The sequence below is a fragment of the Falco rusticolus genome, chromosome 8 (assembly GCF_015220075.1).
Source record: "Falco rusticolus isolate bFalRus1 chromosome 8, bFalRus1.pri, whole genome shotgun sequence".
NCBI classification, from domain to species: domain Eukaryota; kingdom Metazoa; phylum Chordata; class Aves; order Falconiformes; family Falconidae; genus Falco; species Falco rusticolus.
The window spans coordinates 17,025,508-17,045,509 of record NC_051194.1 but is presented as its reverse complement, the minus strand read 5'-3'; the positions used below and the strand labels follow the sequence as shown (position 1 = coordinate 17,045,509).

Sequence of the window (20,002 nt, the reverse complement as noted above, 5' to 3'; positions counted from 1 at the left end):
TTGTATTTTTCTCCTTCTTGTAAATAAATATTCAAGAATGTTAGGAATAATAGACTGCTCACTTGGAGCACTCTCAGTATTTTGATTGTTTACTGATTATTTCCTGCAAGATTATGCAGTTTCGTTTTCTTAAATAAATGGATAACTGAGATTAATTTTTAAGTAAGAGCCAGTTGTCCAAGATAATCTTTATATGCCTTGATATTAATAGGTCAAGATGGTAGCAGAAAATGTATGTATATTAATCCAAGAGTCATATTTGCATCTAGCTCAAGTTTGCTATTTAGAATGTCTTTTTAATAGCTTCCAGGATGGGACAGTAATTTTGGTGATTGAGTTTTACCAAAAGAGCTGAAGTCCTTTATGTCTTGGACTTCATCATAATTGCCCACGTCTTCTCACACAATTAATTATGTAAAGCTGAATCTATCTGTCTCGGAAAATTTGGCACCTGTAGACTTCAAATATGCAGTTGAATTATACAATCTGGGATGATGGTTCCCCTGATTTTGGGGCAAATGTAACAGGACCTAGCTCTGTGCTCAATTATTCAAGGGCTTTAGAAGAGGTTTGAGGGGCTTGAAGGAGATATGTCTCATCTCCAGAGATAGAAGTTGTCATTATTGCATGAAGAGTCCAAGCCCAGACATGCCATTTTGAATCCATTTACATAGCAGTTGTGCTTGTACCATAGTTCTTTAACTTCTAGCCTGTGAGTTCCAAAGCTTATGGCATTACCTCTCATTTTGTCTTTGCTTTTCTGAGGCTCTTAACTAATAAGTTTGTAGCACAAGACCAAGAGCCAAGTACATGGAGCCACTTTGAAAGATGTGGTTGTGCCTCTCTAGCTCTGATGCTTGTAGTGACATTTCATGTTGTCAAATTAATTTACCATATGTTAGAAGAAAACACATTGAGATTTCACAGCCTTCCCAGTAGCTCTGTAGCACTGCTACTTTTGTTAAGCAACTTCTGAAAACGAAACCATATATGACATGGATTTTTGCTGAGTACGCTTGTCAAGTGAGAACGGTCCATTTTACATGTTTAAGATAATCAAGTAATCTGTTTCTAATAATGTTAGTCAACAGAGGATATTCATCTAATACTATTAATAGTTTTGCATTTGGCTGTATCTAAAAATAAGTCTCTTTTGTTTCAAAACCTTTTACAGTAAAGACATTTAAGCCATACAGTTATATGTTCTACAGTGACTCACAGGGTATCCTTGCTCCCCTGATGCAAAGTCAGAAACAGTTTCTGTCCCTAACTGGTAACAGCACAGCCACTCTCCAAAGTGTGTTCAACAGCCTTTGGAGAAAGATCTCTACTGTGCTGTCAAAGGTGCAGGGAGACTAGTATGAGCTGACTAATGTATTCCCTGCCTGGGTGGAATCCTGATAGGTTTTTTACATTTTCAGCTAAAGAGCCACATTTCCACTGAGTGATTCAGAGATGCCCTAAACTATGAACATGAGCCTTATGTGATGTAAATCGAATTAGTTGTGCAGGTTAGAAAAAACCATATCTCTTTGTCTTGCTGTAAATCAAGCACAGAATAAGATGATCTTACCAAAGCAGACCAAATGAAGGGAACAAAAGTACAAGGACATAATTGAATGCCATTGCCTCAGTCAAGTCAGAAGGAGATGGAGCCTCCTTATCCAACAGCAGTGGAGCTTGGGCTCTAATGGAAAGGAAATAACGTGTCTAATTATCTTCTAATGCTGATTGTAGTGCATCTGCATGAAGTGAGTGAGTGTCATCACCCAGCATGGCATTTATGCACGTTCAGGCACCATTAGTTATACACTCATTAGCGTCCGGACATGGGGAGAGAGAAAGGGTGGAAAAGTGGAAATGCAGCAAATCAATAAAATAGTGCTGAAATACTTGTTTCAAAAACTAGATGCCCCTTTACAGATGCTTGTCATTGTTCATCAAACTGATGATTTCATGGGCTGTAACAGTTTTTAGTATGTTCCTCAATAAATAGATAGCACAGATTCACATCAGACTTCTGCTTAGATAAGAATTAGTAGATAAAAAACAGCAAATGCTGCCAGGCAGTCTAAATAGGTTTCACAAAACCCAGTATAAAAATAAATATTCCTGCTTTCGTTGTCACAAATTTGGCTGCCGTGAGTTGAACTGAAGAACCAGAAACCTTTATTGAATGCTCTCCTTGTAGGCAGGATATTGTAATAGAAAACATCAGTAGATTGCAGAGCAGTTGTTTCATGAGCCTTATAAAAGAACCAAAGAAAATCCCACTTTATGTGGCTAGATTTGAAAACAGTTAGAGGACTTCATTAAAATTTTAACCAGCAGAATTTGTAGCTCAAAACATGTATAGAATGGGAAACCTTCTTACTTTCCAATTCCTACGTTATTGTTCATGTGTCGTTTATTTAGAGTCTGACTGGGATCCTCAGCATGTGCTCCAGGAGAAGGAACAGTGAAGATGTACCTGACATTTTACTCCAGCTTCAGCTATCAGTGAAAAGATTTGATACTACTGATACAAGCTGATACCAACTGTCAGTGAATGCAACGAGGTGGCTTAAAGTTACGCCTGTAGCTAAGCACCTGATTGAACTGACTGACAGAAAGATTACTTTGCAGTGACAGTCATGATAGGGCACCCAGTTCTGAGCATCTGGGTCCCAAGTGTAGTAAATGTGGCTCTATGTATAAAGAAATAGTGGCATAGTCTATATTTATTTTTGTGTACTTGATTGGTTATGATTAAAATTGAAGGGTGTTTTCCAATCCAGGAGCACACTTTGCCTTGAAAATGACAGCAGGCTGTAGCTGAATTCCACTCACGTCGTGGCTGAAAAGGGTGGAATCTTGCTGGGGTTCCCTGACAGGGTCCACGATGCGCTCAGTGTTCCCCACAGTGCTGCTGGCTTCAAAGAAAGGTCCATGATTTCCATTCAGATGCTTGAAGGCTTTCCCTAGTGTCTGAAAGCTCTAGGCCAGGGGTCCTCAAACTTTTTAACCAGGGGGCCGGCGCGCGGATGAAGTAAGTGGCAGGCAGTCATCTGCAGCTGCTCGGTTCCCCCCCAACCCCCGGGGGGGGCGGGGGGGGAGATTCTGTAAATACCGGGGGGCGGATTGAGGACCCTGGGGGTCTGTATATGGCCCACGGGCCGTAGTTTGAGGACCCCTGGTGTAGGCAGACCTGCCAGTGCTGTGTCAATCTTCCTCTTGCCTGCCTCACCAGAGCAAGGTCCTGGTAGAATTTGATGCTGCTTCTTTCCTCTAGGCCACTAAAACCCAGCCACCACTGGTACAGTGCCAAACTCCTCGGTGACACTGGTGCCTGCGTTAGGATTGGGAGCTGCGTAGTCTGTTTCCCATCCTTTCCCACTGGTATTAAAAAGAGATAGTGTGGGAAAATGTAGCGGAATGAAGCTGGGTTAATTATAATTGATAATATACAACTGTGGGTTGGCGCCAGAGGCGGCACGTTGGCCAATGTAGATAAGGTGCAGCTGTGGCTGGTTCTGTTAAGTGGTTGAGAGCCGATGAAGAGAGAGCAGCTGAGGAAGAAGAGAGAGAGGAAGAAGCAGAGAGAAGAGAGAGCAGGCCCTGGATGAGGCAAGATGATGTGAAGGCAGCAGAGGGACTGTATGTAGTGTATGCTGGTATGAGATGGTAAAAGACCTTGTCGCAGCTTGATAGTTTGGAGAGCGCTGCGACAGGAAGTCTTACGTCAGAAGAATGTCATCATCATAAGAGTGATAGAGGTTCTTCCAAAGAACCTTTATGCTTTGTCACAGGCTGCTCCTCGTGCTCGATGGCCACCCCACAGAGTTACAATGTGATGTCCATTCTTAATAGCACTTATTAACACATAGTTTTATCAACTGTGTTTATTCGATAGGCTGCCTCACTGTAGTTATTCAAAGCTATTCATAAAACTCTTTGTTTCAATGTCCATAAAATGAAAGACCTTATTAACAGGGGAGCTGCTGAATTACTGAGGCTATGGCCTGTTGTGCTGACCGATGTTTTTCTGCTCATTCCTGGAATTTGTCCTTACATAGCTCATAATTTCTCTGAGGTAATATGATCTTTTAATTCTGTTTTTGTACCCAGTATATTCTTCTAATACAGCTAAAATCTTTTCTTCAGATTCCTGTTTACAAATACTTTTTTAATCTTCCCTTCTCTTTACAGAGACATCAGCAAGAATCAAATATCTGACATTGCGCCTGATGCATTCAAAGGCTTGAAATCTCTCATTTCATTGTAAGTAGAAAATAGAACTGAATGGGCATTTGGGGAGAGCTTTCATGTAAGAGAAATAAAAATGATAATGTGCTGTCTGGGAGAACTTAGGTTTGTGTGCAATTGCCAGCGTGCGTGAAGCATCTGGTCTTTTGTAAATGAAAAATTGGTCATGAAGGTTAGGAGGAGGAACTATTTACACATCTCTAGTATATTCTTTTATATATGGATACCCCCAAGGTTATGGACTTGTTCACTTCTTCAAATCAGTGCATTTGTTGTTCTACTGTACCTGTGCGCCTGCAGGCTAATCCATGCCCCTCAACTCATGGCACACAAAATCCTCATCATAGCTCAGGCAGTATTTGGTGGTGTTAATCAGGGAAGGGTTAGGGAAAATACTTCTATACTGAATTTTTCTTCTTTATTAAAGAACTGAAATTGCATTCTCTTGTGAGTTTTTTGGCTTATTTGTTTTTAGGACTTTTTTTTCAAACTAGTTCGGGAAGAACTTAAGCTCTTAAGAAAATTTTTATATTTCTGTAATGTGTATAATTCTGTAATTACTACTTTATTAAGCTGGAAGGGGACTAAAATGTGACTCCATACAGGAGATAAAAGGAAGGTAGGATCTCTTCACAACCATTTGTTTATCTTTATAGAACACAGAAACTGTTTTAGCACCAAGTTGAATTTAAATGCAGCTATATTTCAACCTAGCTACCCACAGCACTATTAAAACGATGGAGCTTTTAATATGGGTAAAAGGAGCAATACAAGGTCAGAAGCTGCATATGGAGCATGAACTAGAACAGAGTGTTAGAAAGAGCCCCAGGTTGAGGGGAGAGGGTAGCTCAACTGGAATGATATTTACCTGTGTTAATTTTACAGTTTTAAAACATTTAGCTCATTAATATTCATATAAAGCAGCTTGATATTTTTTAAAGTGTAGTTTATTTCTAAAAGATGCCATAATTTTATTCTCTGAATACCAGATAATTCTAACATCTGTATAACTTGTTGACTAGTGCTAATATTAGAAGATTATTCAGTACTAGACTTATATGTTGCAGTGAACTTCTGAGCCAAAATGCAGAAGGATGGGCCTTTTTTTGTGCCCTGAATCCAGCTGGGAGAATGCCAGAAATATATATTAAGTGTTGCTAGCCTTTGTTGAATAGTTAGGGTGGTGTTATTCAACATGCTGTGGAAATGGTCAAATCCCTCAATGCTGCCTGGAAACGATTCAGTAAGAGAATGACATTTACTGAACACTATAGGTTTTGGCTTAGTATGAAACTGCTGCTGATGCTGCAATGCTACAGCTTTCTGTTCTTGGCAAACCTTCTGGCTAGGAGCAAGCTGGACAGGCAAGACATTTCTACTGGAGTTGACTTCCTAATGCAGAAGTTATTCAGCTTTAGCTATAGCTAATTCAGATACCCCCAGGTGGCCTCAAAAGTGGGACAGAACCTATCAGAGTGGACAGACAGGAAATGAGAGTATAAACTGAGCAGGAATTTAGTGTTTTGACTTGCACACAGAAGCAAGTGAAATGACTGTATTCTCTGCCCAGTCATCCAAAATTATATTGTAAGTGATGTTTAAATATGTTTATATTCAAGTGGGTAAAAGAGTGCTGAAGTTAAAGCTAGGAGGTTATAGGGGGGAAGAGAGATGGCTGAGAGAGAGGTGAGTTGCAGCACAGAAAGGCCACATTAAGGGAGCTGCCTCTGAGGAGTCTTTCTTTTGTTCAGTGTTTGTCTCTACCTCAGTTTCTTTCTACCACAGCCACACAAAGCTGTTGGAACACACAGTCTGTTTCTCCTCTCTTTGACATGATGGTTTCTTGGACAGTATCAGCTTCAGCCTTGAAACTGTCAGCCGCCTCCTCTAGGTTCAGTTGTCCATTGTACTTGCCATTGGCTTTTACTTTCTTTTTTTTTTTTTTTTTTTTTTGCTCTTGCTCTTCTGTTTTGCTCTTGCTGTTCATTGCAGGTGGGTCTGTTAGGCAAGAGTTAGTTCCCAGATGTTTCATGACCTGTCACCCAGACCTCTGGCAGGTTCTTCCCTGCTGGTCGCTTCTGTAGTTGTTCAAGTTTCTGAATATTTATAGAGCAAGGTTCTCTGCTGTTCTGTGGAATCTGGGTTTCTCTGAAGAACTGTCCCTCAGGCTTCTACTTCTGAGAAGTAGAGGATCTTCTTTTGTGTGATCTCTGCTGTAGCCACCAGTCCAGTTCTGTCAACTACAGAAGGACGAGTAAGTGCAACAGAAGATTACTCCTTTGAAGTGCCAGCCCTCCCAATGAAACCATCAAAGGGGAACAAGGAGGTAGAAATGAAGTAAGACAGTTCTTTTACTAGTGTTTTCTCTTCTAAGCAGCTCAGTCTTTTTGGTGCCTGAGGCCCCAGTAACTTTAGTCAGCTGCATGCCCTGAAGGAACACCGCTCTGCATAGAATGCTTCAGCTCAGCAGAGAGTAACTTTTACTTTTCATGTATGTAAGTCAAATGTGATTGGTGGTGTACATTTTAATGAGACACCATTGGGGTTTAATCTGTGCACAGAGCAGCTGGACTTTTCAGCTGAGTTAAAACAAGAATAAAGCACGGGAATATATTAATGCACAAGTGAAAGTAAGCGACTTTGTTTCCATTAAAAATGAAGTACTGCTGTACTGCCTAAAATAGTTGCTTTTTTTCCCCCCTCTGCATTATTCCCATTTTCTGCTCCTCCCTTTACTCCCTGCTTGCATGCAATTGCAGTGCTCCCTATGGGTCTAAGAGAGCGAGAGTGCTTATCTGGAAGACAGCCAACTTTGTTAGTATAGCTGGCTAATGGAGACCTATATATAGTGGGTTGCTACTCTACTTTCTTCTGAAGTTAACTTAGGTTAGTGTTTCCAGGCAGAACTGTTTCTCAGAGTGCTCTGCCTATTGTACCTATGTAGAGATGGAAGGAAAAAATGGTTTATTATAGTTTTTGAAGCACAGAAATATTTATTACAGGAGCAGTTTCCTCTTAAATGTATAAAACGTAAATCTTTTAAAAGTGCTAAAGTTATCCATACGCTAGCAGGTTCTAAGCTTATGTTTTAAATCTATATATTTTCTCTAACAAGAAATCCACCTTTGGGAGTCAAACAGATCACAAAATCTTAACACTTGAAATAAACCTTTTCTACCTTAGGTTTTTTCTGCATTTAGCAAAAGAAAGGCAAGCGATTTCCTTGTAGGGACTTAAGAGTTTTCCATTTACACAAACACAGGGGGGGAAAAAAATGTTGTTTTCTCCATGCCCATTTTTCAGTGGGATTTTGTTCCCAATGCTTACAATGACTGTGTGGAACAAAGAATTGCTACTCCTTTTTCCTCAAGAAATATTTGGACATGTATGTAATTTCCCCCCACCCCTGCTTGTGACAACAGTTAAGGAACCAGAATCATTCATCTTCAAGAAAACTTTTTTCTTCTTCCTAGAGGTTTCTGGCTTTTTCTTTTCCCCTTGTTGTGTCAGATGCAGGTGGCACTGTGAGTCACTGGTCAGCTCTGGGTCTGTATGTTCTGTGGATTTAATTCTGTTATAGTGTCTGAAGTTGCCTTTCAATATTTAGGCACTAGGTCTTAGATCCTCTAGCATATTTTTAGTATGAACCAAACTTCAAACATATTTATGGATAAAACTGAAGATACAGTAAGATCCAGCCTCTGGTCTTGAGCGAGCGCAGTCGTGGAGAGCTTGCTATAAAGCTGTTGTGGAGAACGGAGGGTGTTGTGGATCAAGGCCTGAGGTAAAGGGTCTTTAGTTTTAAAGATGCTGCTGTGGGATTTGGGAGGAAGAAGTTATGATGCATAATTTCAGTGACAGCTATGGGGCAAGTAAACTGCTTATCTATACCGAAGTCTCCCCTCTTGAAAAATGTGGAAGTTTTTCTCTGTCTCAAAGAGATGATACAAGGGTGTATACTTTGAAGGCTGTGAGATGTAGTGACACTGCAGTACTCGGGACCATATGAAATATCCAAGATGAGAAACAAACAGAATTATTTGAATCGAAAAACCAGTAAGCAGTACAGGTGTACGTAAGCTGTGGTAATGTAGCTGTGGCTTTTGTGTTGGAGGGATTAGTCTTGCCATCCAATACTTATTTCCGTATAAACATGGGAACAAATAGTACCCTTGCATTGAGAAGTGTTGCAAATTTGGTTGATTGCAAAAGAATGCGTTATCTTAATTTTAAACAAAAATTTGAGAAATGTTCTTTGTAGTATGTGGTGTTTACTTTACAGAGCTAGAATCGCACTTTGGTGTTGGAGTGGTTAATAACTCAGTGCATAACATGGGGGCTAAGTTATGAGCAGTTTCACGTTTCAAGGTTGCTGTGTGCACTTTCTGAATTAAATTAATTTTTCACTTAAGCAACTCAAAATCTGTCTAATATCAGTGAGAGGATTGTATCAGCATTTGATTATTGTTAATAGTATCAAAGATAAATGTTATTTTTAGGGTCAGTAAACTTTCCACAAATGTAGGTTTGGAAGGCCATATCCAGACTGTCTGGGGATATTTTATGAGATATGACAAAACAGTCTAAGCCTTCAGTGTATTAAACTGAATGAATAAATTTCAGACCACTGCAGAGGGAGAATTCCTTTGCTTTTGTTCATATACTGAATTAAGCTAGTGAACAATTTAAAAGCTTAGATCAGCCTGGGCACAAAGACAAGAGACAGATTTTGACACAGCAGTCCCATTTAGACCATCATCTCCTGGGTGATGATGTATGTGGTGTCATTCATGGTGATTTGAAATCTACAATAAAACACTGTCTATTGCAATAACTGCCAAACTTATTTTAAGGTAACAAATTACTTTAGATAGTTTTACTGTGATTTATTTAACCTAACTTGTTCTGAAGAAATATGAAATAGTGCAGGGGAAAAAGATTACATGTCTAAGTTTCTTTCAGATATTAGAAATTTATTGCTGTTTTTACCCCTATCAATTCCTCGTCTTTTGAAAACTTGAATACTTACTGAGCCTGTGCCATTGTACATAGCTTGGGAAACATAATTCTTCCTAGCAAGAATTGTTTTCACAGTCTGAAGGAAAGCTAAAACCATCCTGAGGACTGAAAAAGACATTGCACAAAGTCAAATTTTGACATTTCAGTAAAAAGGTTTCAGTCAAGCCAAAATAAGGGAACACTTAGCTCAAAACCATATGGTCTAGGGCAAGACATTCTGTGCTAGACTTCCATACCCCCAAAAAGGTCTGTGTCACCTTCCAGGGAAAAATATCTTTATTCTGACTTAACGAAGCGGCTAAATTGCAGCTACATTTGCATGTAAGGTGGGCCGATGAACTGTAAAATGAAGACAAGATACCAATTATTGTTTCACGTCCTTAGAAGGTGGTATGCTCAACTTCAGTGCATATGAAAGGCCATGTGTTAGTAAAGTCTTTGCAAATTCCTTAATTTTAAAATTATGCAAGAAGTCATTGTGTATAGAGACGGTGAAGAATCTGTGAGACTTTGATGTTTCAAGACCCTGCCACTGAAGGTTTGTGACATGCTTAATTACATTCTCACCCAAGATGACATACTTGTTGCTATGTGTGCTTCCAGTGCTTTCTTTGTCTGGTATGTCCCAAGCTTCTAGATGAATCTATGCAGTGACTATTTTCACTGTTTAATCTTTTAACTATTTAGAACATCAGGTGGGTTGATCTGCAAAACTTGAAGTTTAGTATTTTTTGATTGGTGGTTTACTATTTAATTGTGTCTTGGAATAGATACATTTGGGGGGGAATATTAAAATATCATGCCAGAATCGGGCTGAAGAAACATAACCGCTCATTATGACTCTATATATTTGTATAATTTCTTATTGCAGATCCATAATAACCCTTAGCTGAATAGGGTGCTTCTTCCAGGGGTCTCCTCCAATGCTTGCAGTGCAGCCGGGGGTCTGTGCTTTACGTGTGTTGCCCTTCCCATTGTTTGGAAAGTTGATGGCAGCCTGAAAACTGCTCCAAGTATGAGTCAGTTTGCCAAGTACTTCTGAAGAACTGCAGCTTGTGTTTTGTGGCCATGCTGAAAGCATTTAGCTGTGAACTAGCAAGCTGATGGCTCTGTGTGCTGCTAGGAATATAGCCTTCAGACGGCTCAGCTGCACCTGTGCTGTAACAGCATCTTGCTGATGTTAGAAAGCCACCTGCAAAACATTTGAGAAAAGTTTGCTTGAGTTAAAAATGCAGTACGTGATTCTTCACACTGGTCATTCTGGTATTAGATATACCTGCCTTGTAAAAAGACAAGAATAAAATTAATGTGCGATAAAGTCTTCTGTGTTTGCACATCTTTACAACTGTTACCATCTTTCTAAAAGAGACTCCCGTGTCTGATGAGAAGAGAAAGAAAGGAACAGTAAGCAAAAGGACACCAATTGGTGTCTCAGCCAGTTTTGGCTTAGTCTCTGGTTGCTACTTTTAAGATCAACATTGTGAATATAGGATTAAGCTGTAGCTCTCTCTTCTCTTTCTCCAATAATGTACAGCATATGTATGGTAATATCATCCTCATCTGACAGTAAATGGTATCTATCAGACCTGTGCTAACTTGATGTCCCAGCAAAGCTGAGAAGCAAATGAAAAATCAGGAGCACACAATGAGAATTACAGTAATTACTTTTGTTATGTTCTAATAAATATCATTCTAATTCACTGATTCACTATCTATTTGCAACAATTAATGAGCTGATCTCATTTTTATTACATATTAACCTTGTTAGTGTATTTTTAAGAAAAAATATTTTGGGCCTAAAATTTTAGGGAGGGTTGTATGCCTGTGCCAAGCTTGCACAGTAGCCAGGACACCTGCATGTCCTGCAACATACATGAGGGATGCAAGTGAACATACGTTTTTAGAACTTGTAATGCCATAGGCAAATCTCCTGAAATTTATCTCTGTTGGTAAAAGCAGTGGAGATTTAGATTAAGTTCATTAATTGACTTGGCTGAGTTTCCTGTTATAAGGCCTTTTAAAGTTATTCTTTTGTTTGGGGGTTTTGTTTGGTTTCTTTTTTCCTCAAAGCCACTATCCTGGAAACATTGTGGTGCGCACTAGTGAGATGGGCTGAACGACAGGATGTAGAGGAAAGTGGCTGCGGTAATGGGGTGGACCTAACCTGGGCAGCCTTTTCTGCAGGCTGACTCGTGTTTAGTACTGTTAGGAGTGCAGCAGGTGGTACATTCAGAACAAAAGCATCTTAGACTGAGAACCTGGCCAATATTCATGTTTGTTGGTGGGGTATCCTTTCCTGACTTAAACAGGAAAGTGAGACCTTGAGGAAAGCAAAAGTTTCTGTGCTTTTTATTGGAGTAAATGGAAATAAGGAACTGAAGAAATGAGATGAAATGCATTATGTATCTCCCCTCCCCTCCTCTTTGCTTCTTTCTGGAGGACCATTTGACTCCAGCTCTGGTGTGGCAGGCAGACAATGGCATTAGCTAATTTGGCTCAGTGTAGCGCTGAACATGAATATGAATTAGAGACAAGTGCCTGAGCTCTCATACTGACTTTTGTTTAGCTGTTAATTTGTTCGAATGTTAATGTGCCACATGCACATAAGCCCAATTAGGTTTGAAAATGCTTATTTTCTTTTCATGGCTTCTAAAAATTGGAAGCTTTGTTTTATTTTATAAGCTCTTTTAATCTGGTTTATTTCACTCAAATAATAAGAGTATGTATAAACACATCCAAGGCTTAAAATTCAGTGGAATGCTGCACTATGACCTTCTGACTCTTAAAAGAAAACGAAAAATTAATGTCTTATTTTGATATTTGCATTTAGTGGTACCATAACTAACAGTACTGGGTGTGTGTTGAACTCTTCAAAGTTTTACTTTACATAAGTGTTTTTACCTCTACAGCCAGAACAACCCCTTAGTCTGGAGTGGGGATTTTTTTACTTCTTTCCATAGGCATTTTGTAAAGCTTATCTTCTGAACTCTATCTTACATGCTATAGTATTATGCATTATCGATCAGCATTGATGATCCTGCTACTCCACAAAACTAAGGAAGATGTTCATCTAACATCACAGAGCTTATAATTAAACTTTGTATACAAATGATGCACTTGCCAAAGAAATGTTGTTAAGAAAGAGTGGAAATTGAAATGGAAATATACGGGATTCTGTGGGCATCAACTTACTATTTTAACCTTTTATAAATACTTTGTTTGCAGAGCTTTTGCTTCCTGATACAGGTGCTCACATCAGTTTCTTTGCTCAGAAAGAAGTCTGTGAGTCAGCCATTTTATGCTGTTTTAGATGCTGGTTTAGAGCCCAGTGAAATTCAGTGACTTGAATATTAGCTCATATTTGAAACAGTTATCTAAATGGACCTGCTAGGCCTTTCAAAGTTCAGCCATCATTTCTGTGTAGTTTTTGGTAAAGTATAAAAATCTATGTATGTTGCATGAAAATTTCTTGAAGTAGGAAATTGTGGGTGCTTTCTGAAGCTGGAAGTAGGAAACAATTAGAAAAAATCAGTGGTACTAGCATTCAATACTCACAGAAAACATTGACTGTAACAGCAGATTAAAAGCCAACCTTCTGACTCTGCAGTAGATAAAGAGAAATTATGTTACATTTGTTTAGAGAAAATATAATGCTAGATATCATTAGTTTCTTGGGTAGCAGTTCAGTTCCTGCTAAACTATAAAAGTAGTGAAAAATGAAGCTTCAAGTTTATATTTTCATATCTATGTGCTGTTATTTTATTTAGATTAATTTTATTTAGGCTCAGAAATGAGCTGATCTGGGAACTCTCCCACAGAGGTGATATACTTCCAATGACTGATGAAGAGTGAACTGAAGTAGCGATACTCTGGGAAGGCCAGAGGGTATTGTAAATGGTCCATCATGCTAAGTGTTTGTTTTTCAGTATGTTCAATTCACCATAATATTTTAAATGTTGAAAGACAGGGTAAGCCAGAATTTCAGCCGCCATCCAAGCCTCATACAGCTATTTGATTCATTGCTAGCATATTATTCCACATTAAAAATTTAGGGAATTAACCAGTTTAGTGACACATAAGCAACAAAGTTTTGGCATGAGCTGGTTTATAACCATTTACTGTGTCCTATGTAGAGCATAGAATTTACATATATACTGTTCTTCCCAGTTTGATGTCTATCAAAATGTTTAGGTAAGGCATAAAATTTTCAGAGAGAGCCTAATCTTCTTCCCTTTTACCAGGACCCATATAAGGTCCTAACTCACTTTCTGGTTTTGACAAATTTCATCAGCTTGCAGAAATGACATGAGTAAATAGTTTAGCCATGATTGAAATTCATGTATTCCTGTCATATATGGTTTTGCTCTGATCCCTAGGTAACACATCTTAGCATAATGGTGGTTTTATCTGTTTTTCCCTTTAGTTCAACTTCTGAGGATACTATATGTGCATTTTTCCATTAAAAAAGGAAGCATTTTTAATCTAAAAACTGAATCATGGATACCAGGTCATATATATTTATGCTTGAATAAATATATGCAGTGAATCTTGTTAGTGTTACTAAATGTTTACTGATTTTTATGACTAAACTATATGTAAATTATTTTTGAGCTTCTGAAATATATCTCTATTTCCAGTTAAGGCTGACTTTCTTTATATTACCTAGTTGAAATGGTAACAGCAGCTGGTGAAGCCATAATATTTTATCCAATGATGCCTGTGTCACATTCATGCCAGTTATTATATCTTAAGAGATTCAGTTATATGAAAGTTAATCTACAGCCAGCTTATGCTCCCTGGCTTTTAAATTCACTATCAATGAGCAGAATTCTAGGTTTGTGCATCATATAATATGCCATTCAATGGTTAAAATATCTCTAAAAAAGGATAGAAAAAAAATCCCTCAACAGAATGAAAAATATTTCAGATACAGTTTTTGGATGATGTCCAGTTTCTACATTAAAAATGCTTTCCAACACCAGACGAAGCCTGAATCATAACGACTCATTTAATACCATGTGCTCTCTGAGAAGAAAATGAGATCAGTAGTTAAATGAAATGCCCACAGATCCTGGGCATGGTGCACAGGATCAATAAAGATGATAATGCAGAGATGTGGGAGGACACTAAACTGGTCTGTTATTTAAGATTTATTTTGTCTTCCTGAATCTTTCAGAGTGCTCTATGGAAACAAGATCACAGAGATTCCCCAGGGCCTTTTTGATGATCTTGTGTCTCTGCAGCTGCTGTGAGTATGATCCCTTCCTCTTCTTTATTTTACAGACTAGCTAGATTTACTGTTTTTTCAGCTTCTGACATTAATATAATCACCTCTTCCACTGAAAACTCACAGGGATGTGCTAGTCTGTTGTTTCTGTGTCAGGCAAGAGGGAGGCAAAGGGCTGGGGGGAAAAAAATAAAAAAGAAGGTGCCAACAGTTTTATAACACAGTGTGTATAATGGATAATAGACACAGAGGATTTAGGTGTGGGGAGGAAATGAGAGGCTCGGTGAAGTCCAAGAAAGGAAATTTGGTCACCGGCTGATGTGCGGGTGGAGATGCCATCTGATTGTTTTTACACATTTAGCATTTGTGGTTGAATACGTAGATCCTTGAGGGCTACTGTGTTGCAAGTACATGCACATGCAAGCAAAATGCAGTATGAAAGATCTTACTGTTGTGAGCCATGCTTAATTCCATATTCTTATTATGCCAAATGTGGCTTAGCTGCAAGAGAAATGACTTCACAATATATTGTGCATTTGAGTATTTTACGCTGTGTGTGATTTAACAGACAGTCAGTCATGATCGGGGGGAAGGTAGATATTGTACACTCATCAGTATTTGTTAATGTAGCATAAAAAATTTCTGAAGCCAAATGTGAAATTGCAAATTTCACTCACTCTTATCTCCATAATCACATTGGGAACCAGTAACTCCTTCAAAGAGAAGCAAATAAGCTATTTCAGCCAGTCAGTAGAGGGACCAGAAGAGAAGTGAGTTTAGTATGTATTCCTAGTGTTCTGAGTACCACCATAGATGATGCACTCGGAAAGTAAAGCTGATATATGATAAATTCAGCAGTTCTGGTTTGTACCACACACAACCCTCCACCTCCAAACAATAAATTAGATAAGATATAATATTTAAAAATGGCTTTTAGACATGTTATTTTAGGCCTTTCTGACTGTCTTGACATAACCAGAAATGGGTACAGTCTTTGCTGCAGTTGTGTGCTACATAAAAATAAGCATGGATTTGGATTAGAAATCCATGAGCACAGCCAAGGAACTAAAATATGAAATAGTTGAAATTGTTCTGTATGTTGAGTGAAGGACTACTCAGATGTGTAATTTATCCATAAGACCTTAACTTCAAACATGGACCACAGTATTCTAGAGAAGGACAAGCAAGAGTACAGTCTTTGAGCTGCAATGGTGGGAAGCTGTTCATCTCCTGCACACAGCCAATTATTTTGTCGTCACCTTTTGCACATATTTGTTCTGGCAGCTCCCTTCCTCTCTCCTGTCTTATAACTCACAAGATTGTTAGTACTTCAGTGTCTTCACAGCCAACCTATGCAGTACGAGAACTGTGTATTTAGGGGGAAGGCAGTTTGCCATATGTGAGAAAAATAAGCATGAAAGTACTTTGAAGCTGGGACTCAGTACACAGTGATGTGACTGGCATGTTAGTCGTCAGGCTCAGGTTGTGTTCAGTACAATGAAGATGCTGCAAGCAAAAGGAGAGCTAAAACTTAACTTGTCACTTTGACCTCTGAGAAAGAAACTATATGAAAGAAATCTGAGCCTTATCATAATCCGTCCCCCCCAAAAAATTTATGGGTACACATTCAAAGTGATACACAGTTGTTCCGTCTAACCAGGACACTTTACAGAAAGGATCTTTTCCAGTAGGAAAAAAAAAAAATCACTCAACACATGGCTCACTGTGTCCTATAAAAATGTGGGTCTAGAACATTTTGCATAAAGCTTTAAGCAGGTTTCAACACCTTTATACTATAGTCCTTGTGTGCATGTACTGCAGGCTTTCAATAAATGGCATATTTAAGGTGAGATGCAGTTGTTTTCCAGTCTGATTTAGGTCAAGTGATGCCTTTTTGTTAAAGGGGAAAAATCTATATGCCAAAGAACCATTAAAAGGTATTGTACTCAACAATTTAAACATTCTCAAGCTGAGAAGATGTAAGAAGGTTATCCCCTGTTATGGGATTCGCAGAGTACTGTTTGAATGTAAAGTAGCTTTATCAAGGAGAGTGTTGAATGATCATGTTTTAAATGCAAACAAATGTCTGCACACTTTTCTGATTGTGGCTTTGAAACAGCTATTAGGGGATTGCTTGTAGTATTTTAATGGATACCAAAAAAATAAATGGCATTCGTTGGTTTTAGACCTGCTGTTGAACGTTTGGAAGAGCGCCCTATGATTAGATCTAATTTAGTGTTCAGTGGGCACTAGATTGGATTTCTTCTTATTAGTCTGGAGACACACTGATAAGAACGCTCTGATTAAGGTATCCTGGTAGCCAGTATAATTTCCTAAGCTTGAGCTGGAGCATTTTTGAAAATGCACTGGCATTATGGTAAAGCAGGACATGATCAGAAAAAGGGAGTCATTGTGGGTCCTGTATAAAATCGCTGAGATTGTATTTAGAAGGAAAAAAATATTACTGTTTAATTGCAGAGTAGATAATATTATTTACTGGTTTGGATAAGACTCATCAGAGTTTCTCAGAAATGTCATTATCCTTCTCTCTAAATATACTGTCATAGTATAGGCCCAGATTATACTGCTTTTATTCTGGCAGAATTGTTTTGTGGAAGTGCTTTATATCTGCAGACAGTACCACTGCTGTCAGAAGCACTGTAGAGTAAGCTCAGCCCAGGCATGACAGCATCTTCAACTGCCCCATTTGACTTTGGTCTATGGGAAGTGAAGAAATCGGAACAAATTTTAGATAACCTGGCTAGCACTAGAATTCTGTATTTCTGTCATATAAGACAGAGATATGTAAGCCAATATTATGTTGTATCTGGCAAGAAAATAATCAGGCAGGCTTAGATAACAAGGGGGGGTTTGTTGGAGTGTGTGTGTTGTGGTTTTTTCTGACCTCTATGGCTTTAATTTAAAATGTTGCATCTGAAGACTTTGTTTCAATTAGCTATCGTAAGTAGTTAACATTCTTCATATAAATAATCACAATTGAATTTCTAAATTGCTGATTTCACAAATCTTATATCTTCCTAAATATGCAACTGTAACCAACACAGCAGCAAACAATATTATAGAAGCCCAACTACACATCTGTTCTGTGGAGAAGAAGCTTTTGTTGGACCATGTTATTTTCTTTATCCTATTTGAAGTTGCCAGGAGAGAGGATGCTAGAAAGCTACTGTACGCTATCCTCATACATTCTTCTTTTAAGGAGGCTGGATCAAGTGTCTTCTGAGAATTTTAGGTCAGTTTGGATTTTTAGAGCTGTATGGTTTACAGTTTTCCAGAAAGGGATAACTGAAGTCTGATATTTTTATTTTTTTTTACCAGTTAACTGAAACTTTTACTTCACTGGGGCAACAGTCCATCCAAGCTGTAAAACAGTGTTTCATTATCACTGTTTGTGTAACTTGCATTTGAATATCGAAAGAATAGAAGGAGTTTCAATTTAAGGTGGAAGTTTTCAAGTAACCATTAGCTGTGGCAAGTTTGAACTCAGGTCCAGGAGCCCTTCGACTAACCCTGGTCCATCTAGATGTTGGAATATATTTAAATGTCCTTCTCACCTGTCTTTCAGTTTTCCTGGAATGTGGACAAGCTCGCTCAGGAACACTTGATTTTGCCAAACTGTCTGCCAGTCACTGCACAGGGGGCAAAACATAACAGTGTGAAGCTCCCTCTTTTTTAGCAGCCTTGTGGCAGGTGAACCGAATGGTTGCTCTGCTTGCTCCCGAATGGGCAAATGTGCAGAGCCAGTCTGCAGTGAAACAGTGAGTCAGGTGGCTCAAGACGTGAGCTGTGGATAAGGGGCACCAAGTTTGTTAACTAGTATTTTTGATGTCTAAGTAATACACTATCCTCTCTGTGACGGTGTTAAAACAAACGTTGTGGGGGGCTTTTTGTTACAGTTATACACTGTGTGCTTCACAGTGCTCTACTTCCTGGAACAAGAAGGTATCATAAAATCTCTACTATTTAAAGAGATTGTATAGCAAAATAATATAGGGCGATGAAATCTCATTTCTTAAGTGCCTGGCAAGTATCAGTTTTCAATAAATCCTTTTCCTTGAGGAAAATTACTTTGGAAAGTTACTGATCATACAGGTGCTCAGGCATGTTGATCCTATATCTTATGACTGAGATCCCCATGGCCTGCTGGGCAAGAAAGTACCTCTATGGTAGACTCTGTTTGGATGTTCTGAGTAGATACACTCCTGGGGTGCATATATATTGAAATCAGAGGTTTGTTGTATTCCACTCTCGTAAAATGAAGCCAAAAGCTTACAGCTTTGTTGTCCTCCTCCTAATGTGTGATCATTAGGGAAAACTCAGCATTGGAGTTGGAAAAGACCAATAATCATATTGGTGCCTGGAGTTTGACATATGGACAGATAAAGTAACCTCAAAAGTGGTGAAAAATTATACTTCCAGATCCAATCACCTAACCCACATTAAAATTAGAACTAGATCTAGTATTTACAACTTCAACTGACCTTTATTTAAAATAGACCTGTATGAAGTGACAAATCGTGTGTTTACTTTCAGAAACTGCTATTATCAGTCTTCCCAAAATGCAACCAGTCAAATTTTCCTTTGAGAGTTTTTCCTTTTTAACTGCTTTGTATGCTGTTTCTCCTTGGATGAATAGTGAGATACTCCCATAGTTCTTTGGTGAGGTTGTTGGAAAATATCTCCGTGGCAAATTTGCCAAGTTTGAAGTGCTTTTGTTGACTGGTAATTGAAAATTGACTCCAGGTGCTTAAGACCTTAAAATAGGATCTACCAATTATTTATTATATACTTTTTGAGCTTGTTAGAAGCTCAAAGAAAATCCAGTGAAGCACAAACCCTTACAAAGTATTAAAAAAATACAAAATTATTACAAAGAATGTACATTAGCTCAAATATTTTTGTACTGTATATATTACATAGTTATATGCATAAGTATCATTAAACAGTGATGCAAACATTATATCAGTGTCAGAATAAAGAAATTAGTTTTCCATTTCCAGGTCATTTATAGCACAGTAGTCTCTCCTCCCCCCTGCCCCAGCAATCTTCTGAGCTTTGAGTGATGTAGAAAATCTTCTTGATTTTTCTCATGGAGAAGAGACAACAGATACTAAAAAAAGAGACCTTCTGACTAAATGTGAAGGGAAACATTTTCACAATGACAAGTCAAGCAGTGAAGCAGGCTGTCCAGAAAGTTGTGCGTTCTCTCTCCTTGAAGATTTTAAAGACTGGACTGAACAGAACTCTAAGCAACCTGATCTGACCTTATAGCTCACCCTGTTTTGAGCAGTCTAACAGGACAAGAAACTGCTCAAGCTTCCTGCCATTCTGAATTATCCTGTGATCTGATTAAGTAATTATTTTTCAGATAAAGCAAATATCTGCATTAAATATCTATAAATTGGTCATGCTTTGAGTAGGGTTTAGACCAGATGACTTCTGGAGCTCCTTTGCAACCTATGTCATTTCTGGGTTCTGTGATTCTGAATT

The 20,002-nt window shown here is 38.5% G+C and overlaps 1 protein-coding gene across 1 annotated transcript in view; it reads left to right on the top strand.

Annotated features, from left to right (window-relative positions):
* SLIT3 (slit guidance ligand 3) overlaps nt 1-20,002 on the top strand; it is a 531,438-nt gene that overhangs the window by 359,431 nt on the left and 152,005 nt on the right. The window contains exons 12-13 of the mRNA XM_037398361.1: nt 4,189-4,260; nt 14,441-14,512. Of these exons, the coding sequence (XP_037254258.1) occupies nt 4,189-4,260; nt 14,441-14,512 (144 nt within the window). The remainder of the gene's footprint in view (nt 1-4,188; nt 4,261-14,440; nt 14,513-20,002) is intronic.